An 18316-nucleotide genomic window follows, 5' to 3' on the forward strand; every position below is an offset into this window, starting at 1 on the left:
ATCTCAGGGTCATGAGATCAAGCCCTGTGTCAGGCTCCACCCTGAGCACAGAATCTGCTTAAGATTCTCTCTCTCCCTTTCCCTCTGTCCTTTCCCCTGCTAAGAAAAGAAAAAAAGAAAGAAAATGAAAGGTTTATGTAAACATTAAACTATATTCTGATTAAGCCATTTTTATAATAATTTTCCCCCCTTGATTGAATGCTTATTCTGCACCTGGCATTGGTTAAGTACTTCATATTACCTTATTTAATCTTTTTACATAATCTCTAATATTAACTGATTCAAAACTCCTAATCATCCAATGAGGTGGGTATTATTTTTTTAAGATTTTTTTATTTTTAAGTAATTTCTATACGCAATGTGGGGCTCAAACTCATAACCCCAAGATCAGGAGTCATTGCTCCACTGACCGAAGCAACCAGGCACCTCACGGTGGGTGTTATTAATTCCAGTTTTCAGGTAAGAACACTGACACTTAGAGAAGTCAAGTAACTTGCCCAAGGTCGCAAGGATGGTAAGCAGGGAAGCTGGGCATTTAACAGTTCTGATGGACTCAAAGCCTATGCTCCTTCTACTTCTGCTTCCACCCTTTTTTTTTCCTCCTGCATTACTCGCAGAGTTGGGGGAGAGCTTTTTGCACAAAACTAGCTTGTGCAGTGATCCAGAGCTAGTGAAAATCATGTGAAAGAAATGAAAGACCAGGTGCATACTGAGGGAGAGAGAGACAGTGGTATGAAATGAGACCAGAGGTATGCAGGGACTAGATAATACAGGGTCTTATAAACCATTTTGTAGATTTGGAATTTTAGCCTACCTACAGAGGAAAAAAGATCCACAGAAAGATTTTAATTGGGTAAGACACTTGATCAGGTGTTTATTTTATTATTAATTTTTTAAAGATAGATTTATTTATTTGTTTGTTTATTAAAAGATTTTATGTATTTATTCATGAGAGACACACAGAGAGAGAGAGAGAGGCAGAGACATAGGCAGAGAGAGAAGCAGGCTCCATGCAGGGAGCCTGATGTAGGACTTGATCCTGGGTCTCCAGGATCAGACGCTAAACTCCAGAAGGTGGCGCTAAACTGCTGAGCCACCCAGGTGTCCCTATCATTAATTTTTTTAATCAGCTGAGCCACACAGGCATCCTGTTCCGTGACTTAATTAATTTATTTGTTTTTATTTAAATTCAGTTAATTAACGTAGAGTGTATTATTAGTTTCAGAAGTAGAGGTCAGTGATTCATCAGTCTTAATATAACACCCAGTGCTCATTATATCACATGCCCTCCTTAATGCCCATCACCCAATTACCCCATTCCCCCACTTCCTCAGATGTATATTTTTGAAAGATCACTCTGTCTGCTTATAGAGAATGGATCAGATAGAAGAAACATTAGAGGGCCACCTCAATATTTTATGCAGGAGAGGCTAGTGGCTTGGTGGAGATGGTAAGTGAATAAACTGGAGAGAGATTTTAGAAGTAGAACTGACAACATCTGGGGATGGATTAGAATGCAGAGGTGGGGAGGAGATGTGAGGGTCCCTCCTGGGTTTGCAGGATTGATATCTTTTAGATTTTGGGAGAAAGAAAAGGAAAGACATTTAACATTATCCAGAAATGCAAGACTAATACTCCAATTATTCTAGATTATTTTAGTATCTATTCACCCAAAACTCATTCTGTAAGCTTCCAGGGGCTGCAGTAACAAATTACTGCAAACCATGCTGTTTGCGTGGTTTAAAACAATAGAAATTAATTATCTCATGGTTCTAGAAGCCAGAAATTAGAAATCAAGGTATTGGCTGGCCAGTGTTCCTTCTGCGGGAGCATGGGAAGAATTCTTCCTTTTTCCTTGTTTCCGGCATTCAAAATATACATCTGAGGAGGGTGAGGGAAGGGGTAACTGGGTGATGGGCATTAAGGAGGGCATGTGATGTAATGAACACTGGGTGTTATATTAAGACTGTAGCTGTGATCACTCCAGTCTCTGCTCTGTCTTCACAATGCCTTCTCTGTGTGTCTACGTCTTTTTCTTTTCTAATGAGAACACTAGTCATCAGATTTAAGACTCACTTTAAATTCAGGATAACTTCATTTTGAACCCTAACTAATTACATTTGTAAAAAGGATCTATTTCCAAATTAGGTCACATTTTGTAGTTCCAGTTAGACATGAAGTTTTGGGGAACACTATTCATCTCACTATCTTCACCGTTACTTTTATTCAATTTATTTTTCTGGTTCTTGCCATAATTATTAGCATCATAATCATTCACTACCACCATTGCCATAACCCTTAATTAGTGCCTGTTAGGCAAGAGGTACTGCTCTAAGGCTTTAATATGTCTCTATGCCAGGAATCACAAGTGTTGGGAGACTTTGAAGATCATACCCAAGTTCACCAGAAGAATTCATGGGATGCAGCATTTAGTTGTACACATGGCCATGATTATAGTGAAAGGACACAAAGCAAAATCAGCAAAGGAAACAGTATTTAGGGTAAATTGATAGCAAACCAGTTTCAAGTTTCCAGGTGGAGTCACAAAAGGCACACTTTATTCATCCAGTATCAAACATGACCATATGTATGAAGAATTGTCTATTAGGGAATCTCTTTAGTACCCAAGTTGTTATTGGGGGCTGATCATGCAGATACCCTCTGCCTCCCAGACTCTCAGAGGGAAAGCAAGCATTGAGCATAAACCACATTGTACATCCTAGGTACAGAATAAGTCATTTTCATCAGGGAATACATGGAACACTCCCGATATTCAAGTTACTGGATATAAACCAAGGGCCAGTCTTGAAAGCGGGCCATTCTAAGGATGGCCATCACAGACCTGCTGTGTTTAGTTTTTTTCCTGCAGACCTCATTCCATTTAATCCTCACAACAAAGAAATTAGAGGTCAGTAGTAAACAGAGAAACTAAAGCTCACAAGGAGGCATTCTGATTCCAGATTTCTGCTCTTACTCACTATGCTTGCCTGCCTTGTTTTTGAAGACATAGTAAGATGAAAAAAAAAAGTTATAATAGATCGACAGGAAGATAACTGACAAAAGCAAGTAGCAGGATTAGAGTCTTTAAAAAAGATTATAAATTGTATTCAGTACATAGTAGACATTGTATAACAAAACTCAAAAATAAATTTTACAGACCTTTAATGCTTAAGAAAAATAAAAATTACCAGCGTATTAGCAATTTTAATATTTTAAGAAGATTAAAGAAAGCAAAGTATTAGCCAAATTAATACAATCAAGGGATTAAGAGATTTATTTTCACCTTTGTGGAGAAATAATAAAAGTCAAAAAGGGTACATGTATGTGCTATAGCAGAGGATAGCATATTAGCATTATTTTTTTTTCTTTTTTACCTAATGGAGTGATGTCCTGAAGTGTAGTCCAGTTTGCCAAATTTTTGTGTTCGGTAGCCATGCTTCTCCATGATATCCATCCATGTTGTATAATTTGGATCTAGGCCCTTAAAGTTATTCCAAGATTCTGTTAAGTGAGTGAAGAGGCCACTCCACATTGCTGGGGGTAGTAAGGCGAGAGACTGGGATTAATGTTAAGCTTGTTGATTTATTTTAACTATTAAGACAATTACAGCAGGAGAAAAAAATCTACTAGCTTAGAGCTCATGCTCTGGGGTAAGACATAAGTGCATTAGGTCCTTCAGCTAACATTTCTGATTGTTACATTGTGTTATCAAGGGGAAAACTCTGCAAGAAGTTTCCATTTTACAGCTGAGTCTTTAAGGCTTATTGGTTAAGATGCTTAAGGGTAAATATAGCTGGAATTATGTACAAAGCCTGTTGACTCTATCTAGGTCTTCTTTCAATCATAAAAATAATCACTAAGTACTTATTTATTTTACAAGTCAGTCCATTGAAGTATAGATCTTTTTCCAACATCCTTAAGGATGTACTGGCTTTCCACAAAAAAATTAAGTGTACTACATCTTTGTTGTTATTTTCTACAAGTATGATTGTATCCAGTAAATCTTTCTTCATGTATTAACAGCCTTAAAGGGATAAATAGGCAGTAATACTATAATAGTAGGGGACTTCAGTACCCTAGATTCAACAGTGGATAGATCATCCAGACAGAAAATCAATAAAGTAACACTGGACTTAGAAATTACATGTTAGACCAGATGGAATTAACAGACATTTACAGAACATTCCATCTAAAAGCAACAGAATATACACTCTTCTTAAGTGTATATGGAACATTCTCTAGGACATGGGAGAGATCATATGATAGGCCACAAAATAAATTGTAATAAATTTAAGAAGTTGAAATATCAGGGATCTTTTCTGACCACAAAGGTATGAAATTGGAAGTCATTTACAAGGAGAAAACTGAAAAATTCACAATTATGTGGAGATTAAACAACATGGTCCTGAACACCAAAGGGTCAAAGCAGAAATCAAAATAGAAATTAAAAAAATATCTTGAGACAAATGAAAATGGAAGTTTAACATACCAAAAACTAATGGTACACAGTTCTAAGGGGTAAGTTCAGAGAGTTAAATGCCTACATCAAGAAAAAAGAGCTGAAATAAACAACCTAACTTTACAACTTTAAGAACTAGAAAAAGAACTAAGCCCAGAGTTAGTAGAAGAAAGGAAAAAACAAGATTAGAGTGAAGATAGAGACTAAAAAAGAAAATAGAAAAGATCAATAAAACTAAGAGCTGTTTTCTTAAAAAGATAAAAAGACAAACATTTAGCTAGACTTACCAAGAAAAAAGATGATTAAAAAATCAGAAATGAAAGAGAAATTACAACTTATAACAGAAATACAAAGAAAGAGTTATAAGACTACTATGAACAATATATGACAACAGATTGGAAGACCTAGAAGTGGATATATTCCTAGAAGTATACAACCTACCAAGACTGAATCATTAAGAAATGGAAAATCTAACACCCCAATTATGAATAAGGAGATTGAATCAGTAATCAAATTCCTCCCAAGAAAGAAAAGTCCCAGACCAGAAAGCTTTATTGGTGAATTCTACCAAGCATTTATAGAAGAATTAATATCAATCTGTCTCTCCAAACTCTTCTAAAACAATAGAAGAGGAGGAAATACTTTCAAACTAATTTTATGAGGCCAATATTACTCTAATACCAAAACCAGAAGTGGACACCTCAGGAGAAGAAAATGATAGGCCAATATCCCTGATGAACATAGTATAAAATCATCAACAAAATATTAGCAACCTGATTTCAAGAATACGTTAAAAAGGTCATACACCATGATCAACTGGAACTTATTCCCAAGGATACAAAGATGATTCAATATCTGCAAAGCAATCAACTTGATATACCATGTTAACAAAATGAAGGATAAAAATCATATGCTCATTGTAATAGAGAAAGCATTTGATGAAATTGAATATCCATTCATGGTAAAAACTCTCAACAAACTGGGTATAGAAGGAGCATAGCTCAACATAATAAAAACCATATGTGATAAGCAACAGCTAACATATTCAGTGGTGAAAAGCTGAAAGCACTTCCTCCAAGATCTGGAACAAGACAAGGGTGCCCACTTTCAGAATTCTTACTCAACACAGTAGTACAAGTCCTGGGTAGGGCAATTAGGCAAGAAGAAATAAAAGGCATCCAAATTAGAAAGAAAGAAGTAAAACTGTCTCTATTTGCAGACAACATATATAGAAAACCCTAAAGATTTCACAAAAAAACTGTTAGAACTAATCATTGCATTTAGTAAAGTTTAAAGTTGCAGGTTATAAAATCAATATACAAAAATCAGTTGCATTTCTATATAGTAATGACAAACTATCAGAAATTAAGAACATAATCCCATTTACGATTGCATCAAAATGAATAAATTACCTAGAAAAAATTTAACCAAGGAGGATTAAAGAGTTGTAAACTAAAAACTGTAAGACACTGATGAAAGAAACTGAAGATGACACAAATAAATGGAAAGATGTTCTGTGCTCATGGATCAGAAGAACTGATATTGTTAAAATGTCCATACCATTCAAAGCAACCGATAGATTTAGTGCAATCCTTGAGAAAATTCCAATGGCATGTTCCCAGATAGAACAAACAATCCTAAAAATTGTATAGAACCACACACGACCCCAAATAGCCAAAGCATTCTTGAGAAAGAAGAACAAAACTGGAGGCATCATACTTCTTGATCTCAAACTACATTGCAAAACTATAACTACCAAGACAGCATAGTATTGGCCTAAAAAATGACACATTATTTCAATGAAATGGAATAGAGAGCCTAGAAATAAACCTGAGCAAATATGGTCACTTTAAAACAAAGGAGCCAAGAATATATAGATAATGGGGAAAGGACATGCTCTTCAATAACTGGTGTTGGGAGGGACGCCTGGGTGGCTCAGCGGTTGAGCATCTGTCTGCCTGGAGTTCCAGGATCACGTCCCACCTCACGCTTGCCTGCATGGAGCCTGTCTCCCTCTGCCTGTGTCTCTGCTTCTCTCTTTCTGTGTCTCTCACGAATAAACAAATAAAATCTTTTGTTTTCACATGCAAAATGGAGGTAGTAACAATATCTACTTTATTGAAATGTTATTTTATAAATTAAGACATGAAAGCCACTTAGAATATTGCCAGGCACATGGTTAAGAATGTAACAAATGAAAAAAAAAAGAATAACAAATGTTAGTCTGTATTACTGTTGTTACATTTTGGAAATCTTAAGTATCAACTAACGTTTTGGAAACCTTTTGAGTTCATTAATCACCTTTTTATTAATTATTTCATTTGATGCTGGGAGCAACCCTGTGAGATAGATAAGGAATAGATAGATGATAGATAGATAGATAGATAGATAGATAGATAGATAGATAGATAATAGATAGATAGATAATCAACAGTAAGATATCTAACCCTGTAGATTAGGAAACCAAGTGACTTGTTTGGCCCATTGAGGATTAGAATCTAGGACAACATCTCACACTTGTCCATTGCTCATTCCACTTGCTCAATAGGAAATAAAAAACTAACAAAACTGTTAATACCCCTGGGCCTTCATCACTGACATATCATTTAGAGTACTGAGTTTCTTTTAATCATTGGCGATTACATCAGTCTTTGTGCTGGTGGTGAAGGGATTGACTCAAATCACAGAGAAGCTCATGTCAGGAAGGCCTGACAGATGTGCTTTTGACACATCTCAGAGCAATCAAACATTAGAAAGGTGAGAAGGAAACAACTCTGTCAGAGAATAGACAGTTTATTTTAAAAAATGGCCTTTTGTCTTCTCAGTTATTCATGGATTAATACTGCTGGCATTTTGCCATTAAAAGTATGACTATTTGGGATGTCTGGGTGGCTCAGCAGTTGAGCATCTGCCTTCGGCTCCTGGGATCGAGTCCCACATCGGATTCCCTGCATGGAGCCTGCTTCTCCCTCTGCCTATGTCTCTGCCTTGCTCTCTCTGTGTCTGTCATGAATAAATAAAATAAAATCTTAAAAAAATATGCCTATTTGTTAAATTATTCTAATAAAAGTAAACACATTTGGATAGAAGTGAATGGAGACTGAAGAGAAAAAAGTCTATAATCTAAAATAATATGGAAAATTTCAGAGAAACCTTATGTATGAAAATTCTAACTACATTGTGCTATGCTCTGAAATTCCCTCCCAATCTCTTCTACTCATACTGAAAATTTCCTTGAAATTTTCTTGAAAATTCAACTGTCCTTGAAAATACAACTGTTCTAGGATATATGATTATTTCCTCATTTGCTTGGATAAGCAAAAGATTCTTAGTCAGCAATTATAAGGAAGTGAAACAGTGACACATGAACTAAACCCTTTTTTTTCCAATTCAAATTTTCCTTATTAAAAATTCTCATATACAAAGCAATAGGAAAGTGTTATAGCAAACCTCATGAAAATTCTCATAAGATTCATACATCAAGCATTTTGATAACCCATTAGTTGAAATACATTGTTTTAAGTACTGGGAATACAGAAGTAACAAAGTAGATAAAAATTTCCCTGTCCTCACAGATCTATATTTTACTGGCTTATATAAACAGTAAACAAAATATATAGGTGTGTGTATTTGTACGCACACGCATGTGTGTTAAACACTGCTTTGGATGATAAAAATTCTTACTCTTAAAAATAAAACAGAAATCCCAATAACCCCAATATATTCCTTAAAATATGTATCACTTATAGTAAAATTTTTTTATCAGATGACAAATATAACTTACTATTCTATTTTGAATAGAATCTTTTAAACTGTGAGAAAATTTTTATGTGTGTGGCCACTTCTTAATATTAAGCATGTTCATACCTGCGCGTGATGGGCAACAGATTGGAGAGTTTGTGTAGGCATTCAGAAAGGAAGTGCCATGTGCTTTCATTAAGTTGATAAAAGGAAGCTTCACTGCCTGACTTCCTGGATAAAATGTTAGCCTTCCATCCTGGAATAAAGAAATTTAATTAACACTGATTGCATTAGAAAAGAAGAAAATTATTTCCTTTAATTTTAACCATAAAATTGACAAGTAGCAAAAGACTTTAATATGATCCTAAGGATCCTCAAAAGATCAAACAAGTAAAAAGAAAAAAAAAAGATCAAACAAGTATAGACTGTCACCTATATCTGGTTCATAATATTAAGAATTTAGTGTTGCACTTAGATTCATTTGGATATAGTAAATAAACTAAAGGATTTCCTGGAAAGGAAAGTTCTTTTGGGGCATGATGGACTGATGGAACAAATATTTATTAAGCATTACCATGTGCCAGGTACTGTGAAAGATCTGGAAATTCAATGGTGAAAAAACAGAGTCTCTGGCCCCTTGAGGCTTACAGGTTAGTGGGAGAGGCAAAAATATACCGGTAAGTAAAGCATCAATAACTAAAAATTGTGATATGTGCTTTGAAAAAAACCCTTAGATACAGAATAACAAGGGAGACATAGAATGAACAGGGAAACCTCTGGGAAGAATGAGACCTAAAGGATGAGAAAGATCCAGCAGTTCTTTAAGCTAGACTCAAGTGAAGATGTTAGTGGCTGCTGGATAAATGAGCCTGAAGATGAGAAGAGATGTTTGGACTGGAGATACGCATTTTGGAACTGAAGAACTCTTCTTGGTAAAGAGCAAAGACAGAAAAAAGAATATTTTAGGCCAGGAGTTATCTCTATTCTATATTTTCAATATAATTATAAACAAAAACAGTTTTAAAAATGAGTTAAACCCTTGATATGTCTGAGATTTCCAAATGGATATATAAAGTAGGCTGCTGATTTCAGACAGGAATCTGGAGCTCTACCCTGGTAAAATAAACATGGAGGTCCTTAGCATATTCATGGTAAACTACGGAAACATGGAAGACTCTGGAAACATGGAAAATTATGATACTGAAAGAAACCTTTATGGCAGAGAATGAAAAAGGAGGAAAAAAAAGGATTCTGAGGAGTCCCCAACAAGAGGAGAAAGTGTCATGGGAAACTACGACAGAATGGCCAGCAAGGGAGGAAGATGATATGAGATCGAGCCCCCTGAATAGCGAGAAAAAACTGTCAAGAAAGAGGTAATGTTAGCTGTGTTGAGAGGCTACCTATGAAAAGGCTAGAAAACGCACATTGGTATTGGTATTAATTTATACTTTAACCATTATTGTTTCCTTCCTTCTGCTTGCTTTGCAGAAGCTTGTCTGGTGTTTTGTCTTTCCTGGCATTGAACCTTTCTCCTATTAGTGAGCTAGGGCAAGGGCGATTTGGGGCCCTAAATTTATTTATTTATATGTATATGTTTATATATTAAATTTATATATATTTATATATGTTTATGTACTATACTATAGTTATATGTGTGTATGTGTGTGCACACTCACCAATCATACTGATGTATGTAGGTACCAAAATATTTGGTATAAAAGAGATACAAGTGCAAAAAGTCAAAGAATTAATAACTTTATAATCTTAAATTTGAGTTGAAACTATCAGCATGATTTCATGATTTTTCTAGTATATGTACTTTCTAGATCTGTTCATTGGAAAGGTCTAAAAGCAATGAAAAACCAGAACACCTAGATTATAGTCTAAACACAAGACAGGACAGGAAATACACATGTTGGCCATGGAAGACTATCAAAGTAAGCTGCTGGAGATGATTAAGAATGGGTCAAAAAGACTCACAAACGACCTGAAGGGTCTTTCACATACCAAAGATGGGACATTTTGAAAATCAGTAAGTATAATGAATGCAAGGCCAGGTATTTGAACACAAATATAAAAAACCTATGTATTCACACTATACTGAAAAAAAAAAAAACCAACCTAAAATATTTCAGTCATCTTTGGAAGTTTCTAGGATGCTGTGATGCACTACCCTAGTTCCCTTTAGGAATGAAAGGCTGCCTCTGCTAAAGAGAGTACCTGTGCCCACCTCATGCCCCTTTCTGGCAGCAGTACACAACTGATGGCCATCCACTAAGGCATAAAGGCCTAGTCCCCTCACCCCAAATGGCAACCATTCTGAAGCATCCTACTAGTCTGAGAACCAAGCATAAAGAAAGCTGAGGCTTCTATTGAGATAGCAGCCAAACTCAACTTCTCCCTGCATAGTCCTGCTTTCTTCCTTTCCCTTTGATGTCAGGAGCACTCTCTAAGAAATCTCCTTCATGTTAATCTCCAATACTGCCTGTTCCCTAAATTGAGTTAATCAGAAGATTACTTTGAATGACTTTCTCAACAAGTCCTATGGGCACATCTAGAGTATGTAATTTTAACCATCATAGGTTAACCAATGAGAAAGACAATGGAACATAGTGATTAAAAGCGCTCTTTGGTGTAGACGTGCTGGACACCAACAATCTGTGTGACCACAGGGATAATGAGCTAGTATCATAACCAAACATTTGTCTAAGCAGTAGTTTCTAAATAACTGATGATAGTAAAAGTTCCGGGTAATGTTGGTAGTAGTGTTCTTTTGGATGATGGCTTGGGAAACAGCAATAACACACCCACACAATTTCCTTAGAACATGGGCCAGTGGTTCAAATAACATCAACTGATGGGCTTAGATCAGCACTAACAGGATTAGCAGATATCTGGGGAATAAAAATGTGAACTTTCTGCATTGCTCGCCCAAACATGAATTCCTGCAAATTTGGAAGTGGGAAAGCCCGGATGGGAAAGCTAACACGCTTTTGTGGAGATGCAGAATGTTATTTCTCCCCACAGTAAGACTCAGATGGGGGGAGGGACAGGGCTGAAAGTGCATTAGTAGTGGTAAAATAATTTAGTGGGTCGTGGCTAGCATTAAAAAAACCTAAAAAAACACACACACACAAAAAACAAAAACAAAAAGGGGGATCCCTGGGTGGCTTAGCGGTTGAGCGTCTGCCTTCGGCCCAGGGCGTGACCTCGGGGACCCCGAATCGAGTCCCGCATCGGGCTCCCTGCATGGAGCCTGCTTCTCCCTCTGCCTGTGTCTCTGCCTCTTTCATGAATAAATAAATTAAAAAAAAAAAAAGAACAAATTGCAAAGGTGCCATCAGATGCATTTTATTTACTAGAGTATTGTACGGGGTGTACATGTGTATACGGGGCCTCAAAATAAAATGCATTCCTTATTCTGCATCGGGGTCAAATACGTGGCAGCCTCTCAGATTCTGCTCCCCGAGGCCTGCTGCACAGGAAGAGCTGTGGCGGGTCGCTGGTCGGGGGCGCGATGCCCACTCCCTAGCCTCTCGGTACTTACGAAGGAGTCGCTCACGACTAGCACCACGTTGGGTGCACCGGGCCAACCCCCTGCAGCTCCTCGCCTCCGCCCACCTGCCCCGCGGTCTGGTGCCGCCAGCGCCGAGGCTGCGAACACCGACAGCCACAGCAGCAGCATTGCAGGGAGCGGTTTAGAAACGCCGGGCGCCGGGCCCGCCGCCTCCCTCCAGGAACCGCCTCTGCAAACGGGGCGGGGATCCCACCGTCCGCAGCTCGGTTTCCTCCCGGCGCTTTACCCGCAGAACTACAACTCCCAGCAGGCTGGGCGTGCGCGCATGCGCAAAGGGGAGGAAGAAAAATTCCCCTCCCTCTTTCACGTTAAGACCTTGTAACCAAATACCGAGCGGACTGAACAGTCAGCCACTTCCAGTCACGTGAACGATGCCTGGGGGCTGCGCATGCGCCCGGAGTCCAGCCTCGGTGTTTGGAGGAGAAGCATCTGCCTGGCCCAGGTGGGTTAGGGTCGCTGTGGCTTTTGCAGAAGTTGGAGCCAATTGTGTAGTTGAAATGGGAACTAGAGACGGAAAAGAGCAGGGGCGGGTCATTTTGTGCCGCGCAAGCGTGGCTGTCGGGACGGTGAATGGGCGATGATGAGGTGGCAGCGCGTCTGTCACTTAAGTTCGATGGGGCGGTTCTGTGGGGCCTCTGGCTGGGCCGCCTCAGGTGAGCCGTGGGGTCGCGGGGCGCCGCCAGCACGTTACCCCACAGGCGTCTCTAGCCTGCCTCCTCTTACTGCCGTGCAGGGGGGTTCGTCACGCCCCGGGGGCGAAGGCGTGGGCCTAGTCGGGGGGAGGGGGACAGCCTAGGTGCATCTTGCCTGCAGAGCGCGGAGGAGAGAAGCCCAGCGGCCTCGCTAGGGAAGAAATCCTGAGCCGGGTGACGAGTCCACCGACTGCCGTACGTCACGACCATCCCTGTCCCGCTGCGGAACAGGCACTGGCCCCACTTGAGTGTGGAACCAACTTTGAGAATTCTGGAAGAAGTCGAGTTCTGTCCCAGGGCCAGATTCTGATTTCGTTCTCTCTCCCACTTGTCAGGTACAGAATTTGCGCGTCGCGTGAGTCGTATTAGTATTTCTGACAGGAAGAGGAGGAGTTGAAGTGCCTGACGGGGCACGAACGCGACTCTAATATTCTCTGCCCTCCTCGCCTTCACCATTTTACAGATAGGAAAACTGAGGCGTGGACGGGTTAAGCGATTTGCCCGAGATGACGCGCTTAAGGGTGAGCAGGACTTGAAGTTTAGTGGTCTGTGCCCTAACGCAACTACATTTCTCTGTCCCTGGTTGAATTATAACATTTCATGACGTTCTGATGAGCTTAAACTCTATTAGTGTAGACAAATTTTAAGATTTTATTCATTTATTCATGAGAGTCACAGAGAGAGGCAGAGACACAGGGAGAAGCGGGCTTCACGCAGGGAGCCCGATGTGGGTGGGACTCGATCCCGGGTCTCCAGGATCACGCCCTGGGCTGAAGGCAGGCGCTAAACCGCTGCGCCACCCAGGGATCCCCATTGTAGACAAAATCTTTTTTTTTTATTTTTTTTTAATTTTTTAAAATTTATTTATGATAGAGAGAGAGAGGCGCAGAGACACAGGCAGAGGGAGAAGCAGGCTCCGTGCACCGGGAGCCCGACGTGGGAGTCGATCGCGGGTCTACCAGGATCGCACCCTGGGCCGAAGGCAGGCGCTAAACTGCTGCGCCACCCAGGGATCCCCAAATTCTTGATAAAGAAGCATGCAGTGGATCCCTGGGTGGCTCAGCGATTAAGCGCCTGTCTTCAGCCCAGGGCGTGATCCTGGAGACCCGGGATCGAGTCCCACCCACATCGGGCTCCCTGCGTGAAGCCTGCTTCTCCCTCTGCCTGTGTCTCTCATGAATAAATAAATAACATCTTTTTTTAGAAAATAGATCCTGTCCACAAGGAACTTAAACTCTAAGGAAACAAAACGAATTCTAGTCTTAACAGCACAGGAGATAATATAGGTAGGCCACCTCATGATCAGGGTATGTCTCAAAAATTTTGGGTTAATGTGGAATGGGAATAGCATTGTGCCATAGAAATGTTGTTGACTGCATTATAGATTCGTAAAAAGTATATTCAGCTTTATCTGTGGTGTGGTACTGTTTCTGTGAACCATATTCACCCTCTTTGGCCTTGTTCTCACAGGACATGTATTCTGAGTTCCCAGGCAGAATGACAGGAGCACATCTTTTTTCCCCCCTCTCTTTCCCCTTGGCAGTGTCAGTGGGAGCAGGTGCTGCAGTGAGTTGGAGCAAGTCGGATTTTAGGGCCCCAGGGACATGGCAATGGAAGAACCCAAGAAGCTTCCAGTCCTACTTGGCATCTAACATTCAGTTTGTCCTGCAACATTCCTGCCAGGAATTGTCCAGTCTGTTCTTTTGTATCCAGTGATAGGAATGCACTTTCTTTGAGCAGTCCATTCCACATTTTCCATGTCTAATTATTAAAAGCTCTTATTTTGAGCAGAAGTCAATTTCCCTCTACTTTTAATCATTCATTGGTCCATTTCTCTTCATTTTTATATAAGTAATCTCTCCTTTTCTTTTTTCTTAAGCTTTTATTTAATTATTTGTGAGAGACACAGAGACACAGGCAGAGGGAGAGGCAGGCTCCATGCAAGGAGCCCGACGTGGGACTCGATCCCAGGACCCCGGGGTCACACCCTGAGCTGAAGGCAGACACTCAACTTCTGAGCCACCCAGGCGTCCCACAGTAATCTCTCCCTTTCAGCAACCCTTTTCACGTTTCTCCAATTTTTTTTTTCCTAGGCCTTCCCCATTTCCTTCAGCTAGTTACATAATTGCAAGTTTCTTCAATATTTTGATCACTCTTTCTGGACATACAGCCGTTTTGCTAGTCAGTAACTATCTGAAAAGGTACTTTTGAGAGGTGTTTGTGCCCATCTTTATGTGTGTGCATACCTATATGTGTGTTGCAGTGAGAGTAGACACTCTGTGTATATTTAAATAACCAGTTAAACATTTGTATGTTAGAGATTGCTTGCTTTTGTGTAATACTTAACTCCAGTTTGGAAAGATCTTCAACTGAAAGGTCTTGGTATGGATTTTCATTCTTTATAGTTCCTTTAACATCCAGTATACTTATAGCACTTTCTGCCTTAAGGAAAAGGAGGTTGGGGATCCCTGGGTGGCTCAGGGGTTTAGCGCCTGTCTTTGGCCCAGGGCGTGGTCCTGGAGTCCCGGGATCGAGTCCCGGGATGGAGTCCCGCATTGGGCTCCTGGCATGGAGCCTGCTTCCCCCTCTGCCTGTGTTTCTGCCTCTCTCTCTATCATGAATAAATAAATAAAATCTTTAAAAAAAAATGAAAAGGAAGTTAAGTGTGAAGGTAGTGACTATGTGGAATAAATTCAGTATTGTCTTCACCAGCTCTGATTCTGTAAATATTTGTTGATTATGTACAATGTACTAGACACTGTAGGAAATAAAAGAGAATAATAAAAGTAGTCTTTCCTCCTAAGGAACTTCCAGTTTAGTTGTGGAAAGCAAACCAACTCACACCCCTATAAATTTAATGACAGTATAAAAGGCATCAAAAAATAGTTAACCGCTAAACATACAAAAACAAAACCCAGAATATCCCAAATCATACTTTGGATAATGCTGATATGCTTCCAGATGTTAATTGCTCTTCATTAAAATAAATGTTCAATGGTAACATAAGTTTTAGAAATGCTAGGTTAAACTATCTTTGGGTCTTTAGGACTTTTCATATATTGCTAATTTATTTATTTATTTATTTATTTATTTATTTATTTATTTATTTTTAATTTTTATTTATTTATGATAGTCACAGAGAGAGAGAGAGAAAGGCAGAGACACAGGCAGAGGGAGAAGCAGGCTCCATGCACCGGGAGCCCGACGTGGGACTCGATCCCGGGTCTCCAGGATCGCGCCCCGGGCCAAAGGCAGGCGCTAAACCGCTGCGCCACCCAGGGATCCCTATTTATTTTACTGTAGATTGCTAATGTACATTTAGAATGGCTTTAAAAGAGTGAAATATATAATTTTAGAATGACTTTTAAAGAGAGTGAAATATATAATTTGTAGCATTCACAAAATTACTAGATGGTATGTTAATACCTTTAAGCATGTTATTATTCCTTGGACTACTTTTTGGAAATGTTGGTTTAGATGAAAAATGTTAGAAGTTCAGACTAGTAAGATCATCTGAGAAGGTTTTATGCTTCATGATTGAATTTGGCCTTCAATTACATGTACCGTTTGTGTAGATAGAAGCAGTGTGAACAGGCTGAATGAGAGAAGCAAAGATGTAAAAGTGGAAAGTATTGGGGGATAGTGAAAAAAAGTTATGTGAGCTGATACTGAAAAAAGATTCTTCCTTTCCCATTTTAGCAAACTGAGGATTACCGCCTTTTGACAGTGGGGAAACTAAATGTTTAGAGTAAGCTTTGGGAGCTGGACCAACAGCCATTTATTGAGTACATAGTACTCAATAGATGTTGAATATGTAAGGAACTCCCAAGATATAATACTTTTGTTTGGGGTTTTATTGACCTGGGAGACAGGGCACATCAATATAGCATAGTAAAAAAAAATATTGGTTACGTTTGAATTGAATGGCTCAACTAATAAATGTTTCAGTGGTTCAGGGGATGGAGTGATCTCTTTTGCAGGATTTACTCTGGACTAGTAGTATTCATATAATTCAAAGAGGATATGTGTGTTTGATGATAGCCTTCTTTTGGTTTTTTTTTTTGTTTTTTGTTTTTTGTTTTTTTTTGGATAGCCTTCTTTTGAACACTGGCAAGAAGGTTACTACTTGAGAAATGAAGGAAGGAGGGATTGGGGATTTTATTTTATTTTATTTTTTTAAAGATTTTATTTATTTATTCATGAGAGACACAGAGAGATGCAGAGACATAGGCAGAGGGAGAAACAGGCTCCCTATGGTGAGCCAGTTGTGGGAACTCGATCCCAGGGCTCTGGGATCACAACCTGCACCAAAGGCAGACGCTCAACCACTGAGCCACCCAGACATCCCAGGATTGGGGATTTTAAATGTGTAAATGCGTAAATGAGAAAGTTTGTAGTAACCATGTGGATAAGGCATAGGAAAAAAGTGGTCGATTGAGAAGGTAGCAGTAAATAAGAAGAGTACTAATCTACAGGTGACCCTTGAATAACGTGGGACTGAGGGATGCTGACCCTCCACGCAGTCAAAAATCCACGTGTGACTTTTACTCCTTAAAGAGTTAACTACTAATAGCCCACTATTGACCAGATGCTTTACAGATAATATAAAGTTAACACATTATTTTGTATGTTATATGCATTATATGCTGTATTTTTTACAATAAAGTAAGCTAGAGAGAAGAAAAGATTATTAAGAAAATCCTAAGGAAGAGAAAATACACTTACAGTGCATTTATTGTACAGAAGATATATTTGTTGAAAAAAGTCCATGTGTAAATGGATCTTAAGCCGGTGGTGTTTATGTTCAGGCACTCCCATTTACATAGATATCAAGTAATGATATAATCCTTACTTTATCAATGAGGAAATAGGCTTCAAGTAGTGAATTAAGATGTCCAAGTTCAGATTGTACTTGAACCCAGATGTATCTGATTCCCAAGCACATTCTGAACAAGGTTAAGTCTTGGCTTGGTGGGTGAGTAGGGCAGAGTGAAGGGGCTGACAAAACCTGAGGTGTTTTGTAAAAACAATTTGATGAAGTGACTGCATAGTTATAATCAGGTTGATTTGGGGCTTAAAGAAATTGGTGTAATGGATAGAGTCAGGTTTTTACTTTTATTTTACCCCCCTCCTTACCCTTCTTGTTTTAACTTTTATTTTACTTTCGTAAACACTGTTTGGATCACACTACTTTTTTTTTTCTCCCGTTGAGACATTTTAATTTACACATATGTATTACATCCCTAGAAAAAGAATCCCAGGATTTTCCCTCCTGTGTATTTTCATCTTGCTTCTTCACAGTCCATGATGCTAACTGAGGTTGTCAGCACAGTGAAACCAATCTGGCAGGATGGGATCAGATTATTCTGCCGTTCTTCCAGATTTTTGAGTTGTACGTCAAGTCTGGGGCTGATCATTCCACGCTTGTTTAACCTGCCCATGAGGTTCACAACAGTTTTTCCAGCTCTTTGATCATCAGTGATTTCAAATTTGCCAACATAACCATGCTTCATCATCGCAGTTAGAAGTTGACTTTGGAGCATGGCCTGGTAAGACTCTGGTGTTTGTGCCTCTTTTTGGCATTGTTAATGCTTTCAAGAACATCTGCCCTGACATTCAGGTGCACCATTGTAGCAGCATGGAAAGATGGTAGAAGGAGACCATAGTACTTTTTTTCTTAACAGTAACAGTAAAACCCTTTTTTATGGAACTAACAGTTCTATTGAAGTGAACTGCCAGTACGTGTTTTTAGTTCAGTCAGCTAACTTTCTCTTTTTTGTTCATCCTTTTTCACCTAAATTTCGTTCATTTCTGGGGCACATGGGTGGCTCAGTGGTTGAGAATCTG

The 18316-nt window shown here is 39.2% G+C and overlaps 2 protein-coding genes and 1 pseudogene across 7 annotated transcripts in view; 1 reads left to right on the forward strand and 2 right to left on the reverse strand.

Annotated features, from left to right (window-relative positions):
- ARSK (arylsulfatase family member K) overlaps nt 1–11885 on the reverse strand; it is a 34306-nt gene extending 22421 nt beyond the window's left edge. The window contains exons 1-3 of the mRNA NM_001048117.1: nt 11748–11885; nt 8327–8456; nt 3375–3534 (exon numbers count right to left, since the gene is read on the reverse strand). Coding sequence (NP_001041582.1) covers nt 3375–3534; nt 8327–8456; nt 11748–11885 — 428 coding nt within the window. The remainder of the gene's footprint in view (nt 1–3374; nt 3535–8326; nt 8457–11747) is intronic.
- A 190-nt stretch (nt 11886–12075) lies between these two features.
- TTC37 (tetratricopeptide repeat domain 37) overlaps nt 12076–18316 on the forward strand; it is an 80215-nt gene continuing 73974 nt past the window's right edge. The window contains exons 1-3 of one of the 6 annotated variants that reach the window (XM_038532297.1): nt 12076–12219; nt 12591–12804; nt 17851–18018. The gene's annotated coding sequence lies outside the window, so the exon portion shown is untranslated. Of the gene's footprint in view, nt 12220–12590; nt 12991–14562; nt 14671–17850; nt 18019–18316 lie in introns of all 6 variants that reach the window. The other 5 variants (XM_038532295.1, XM_038532299.1, XM_038532298.1 and 2 more) reach the window with 5 other exon arrangements.
- Nucleotides 17713–18101, reverse strand: LOC119871105 (annotated as a pseudogene).

Source organism: Canis lupus, chromosome 3 (assembly GCF_011100685.1).
Source record: "Canis lupus familiaris isolate Mischka breed German Shepherd chromosome 3, alternate assembly UU_Cfam_GSD_1.0, whole genome shotgun sequence".
Classification (NCBI taxonomy): Eukaryota; Metazoa; Chordata; class Mammalia; order Carnivora; family Canidae; genus Canis; species Canis lupus.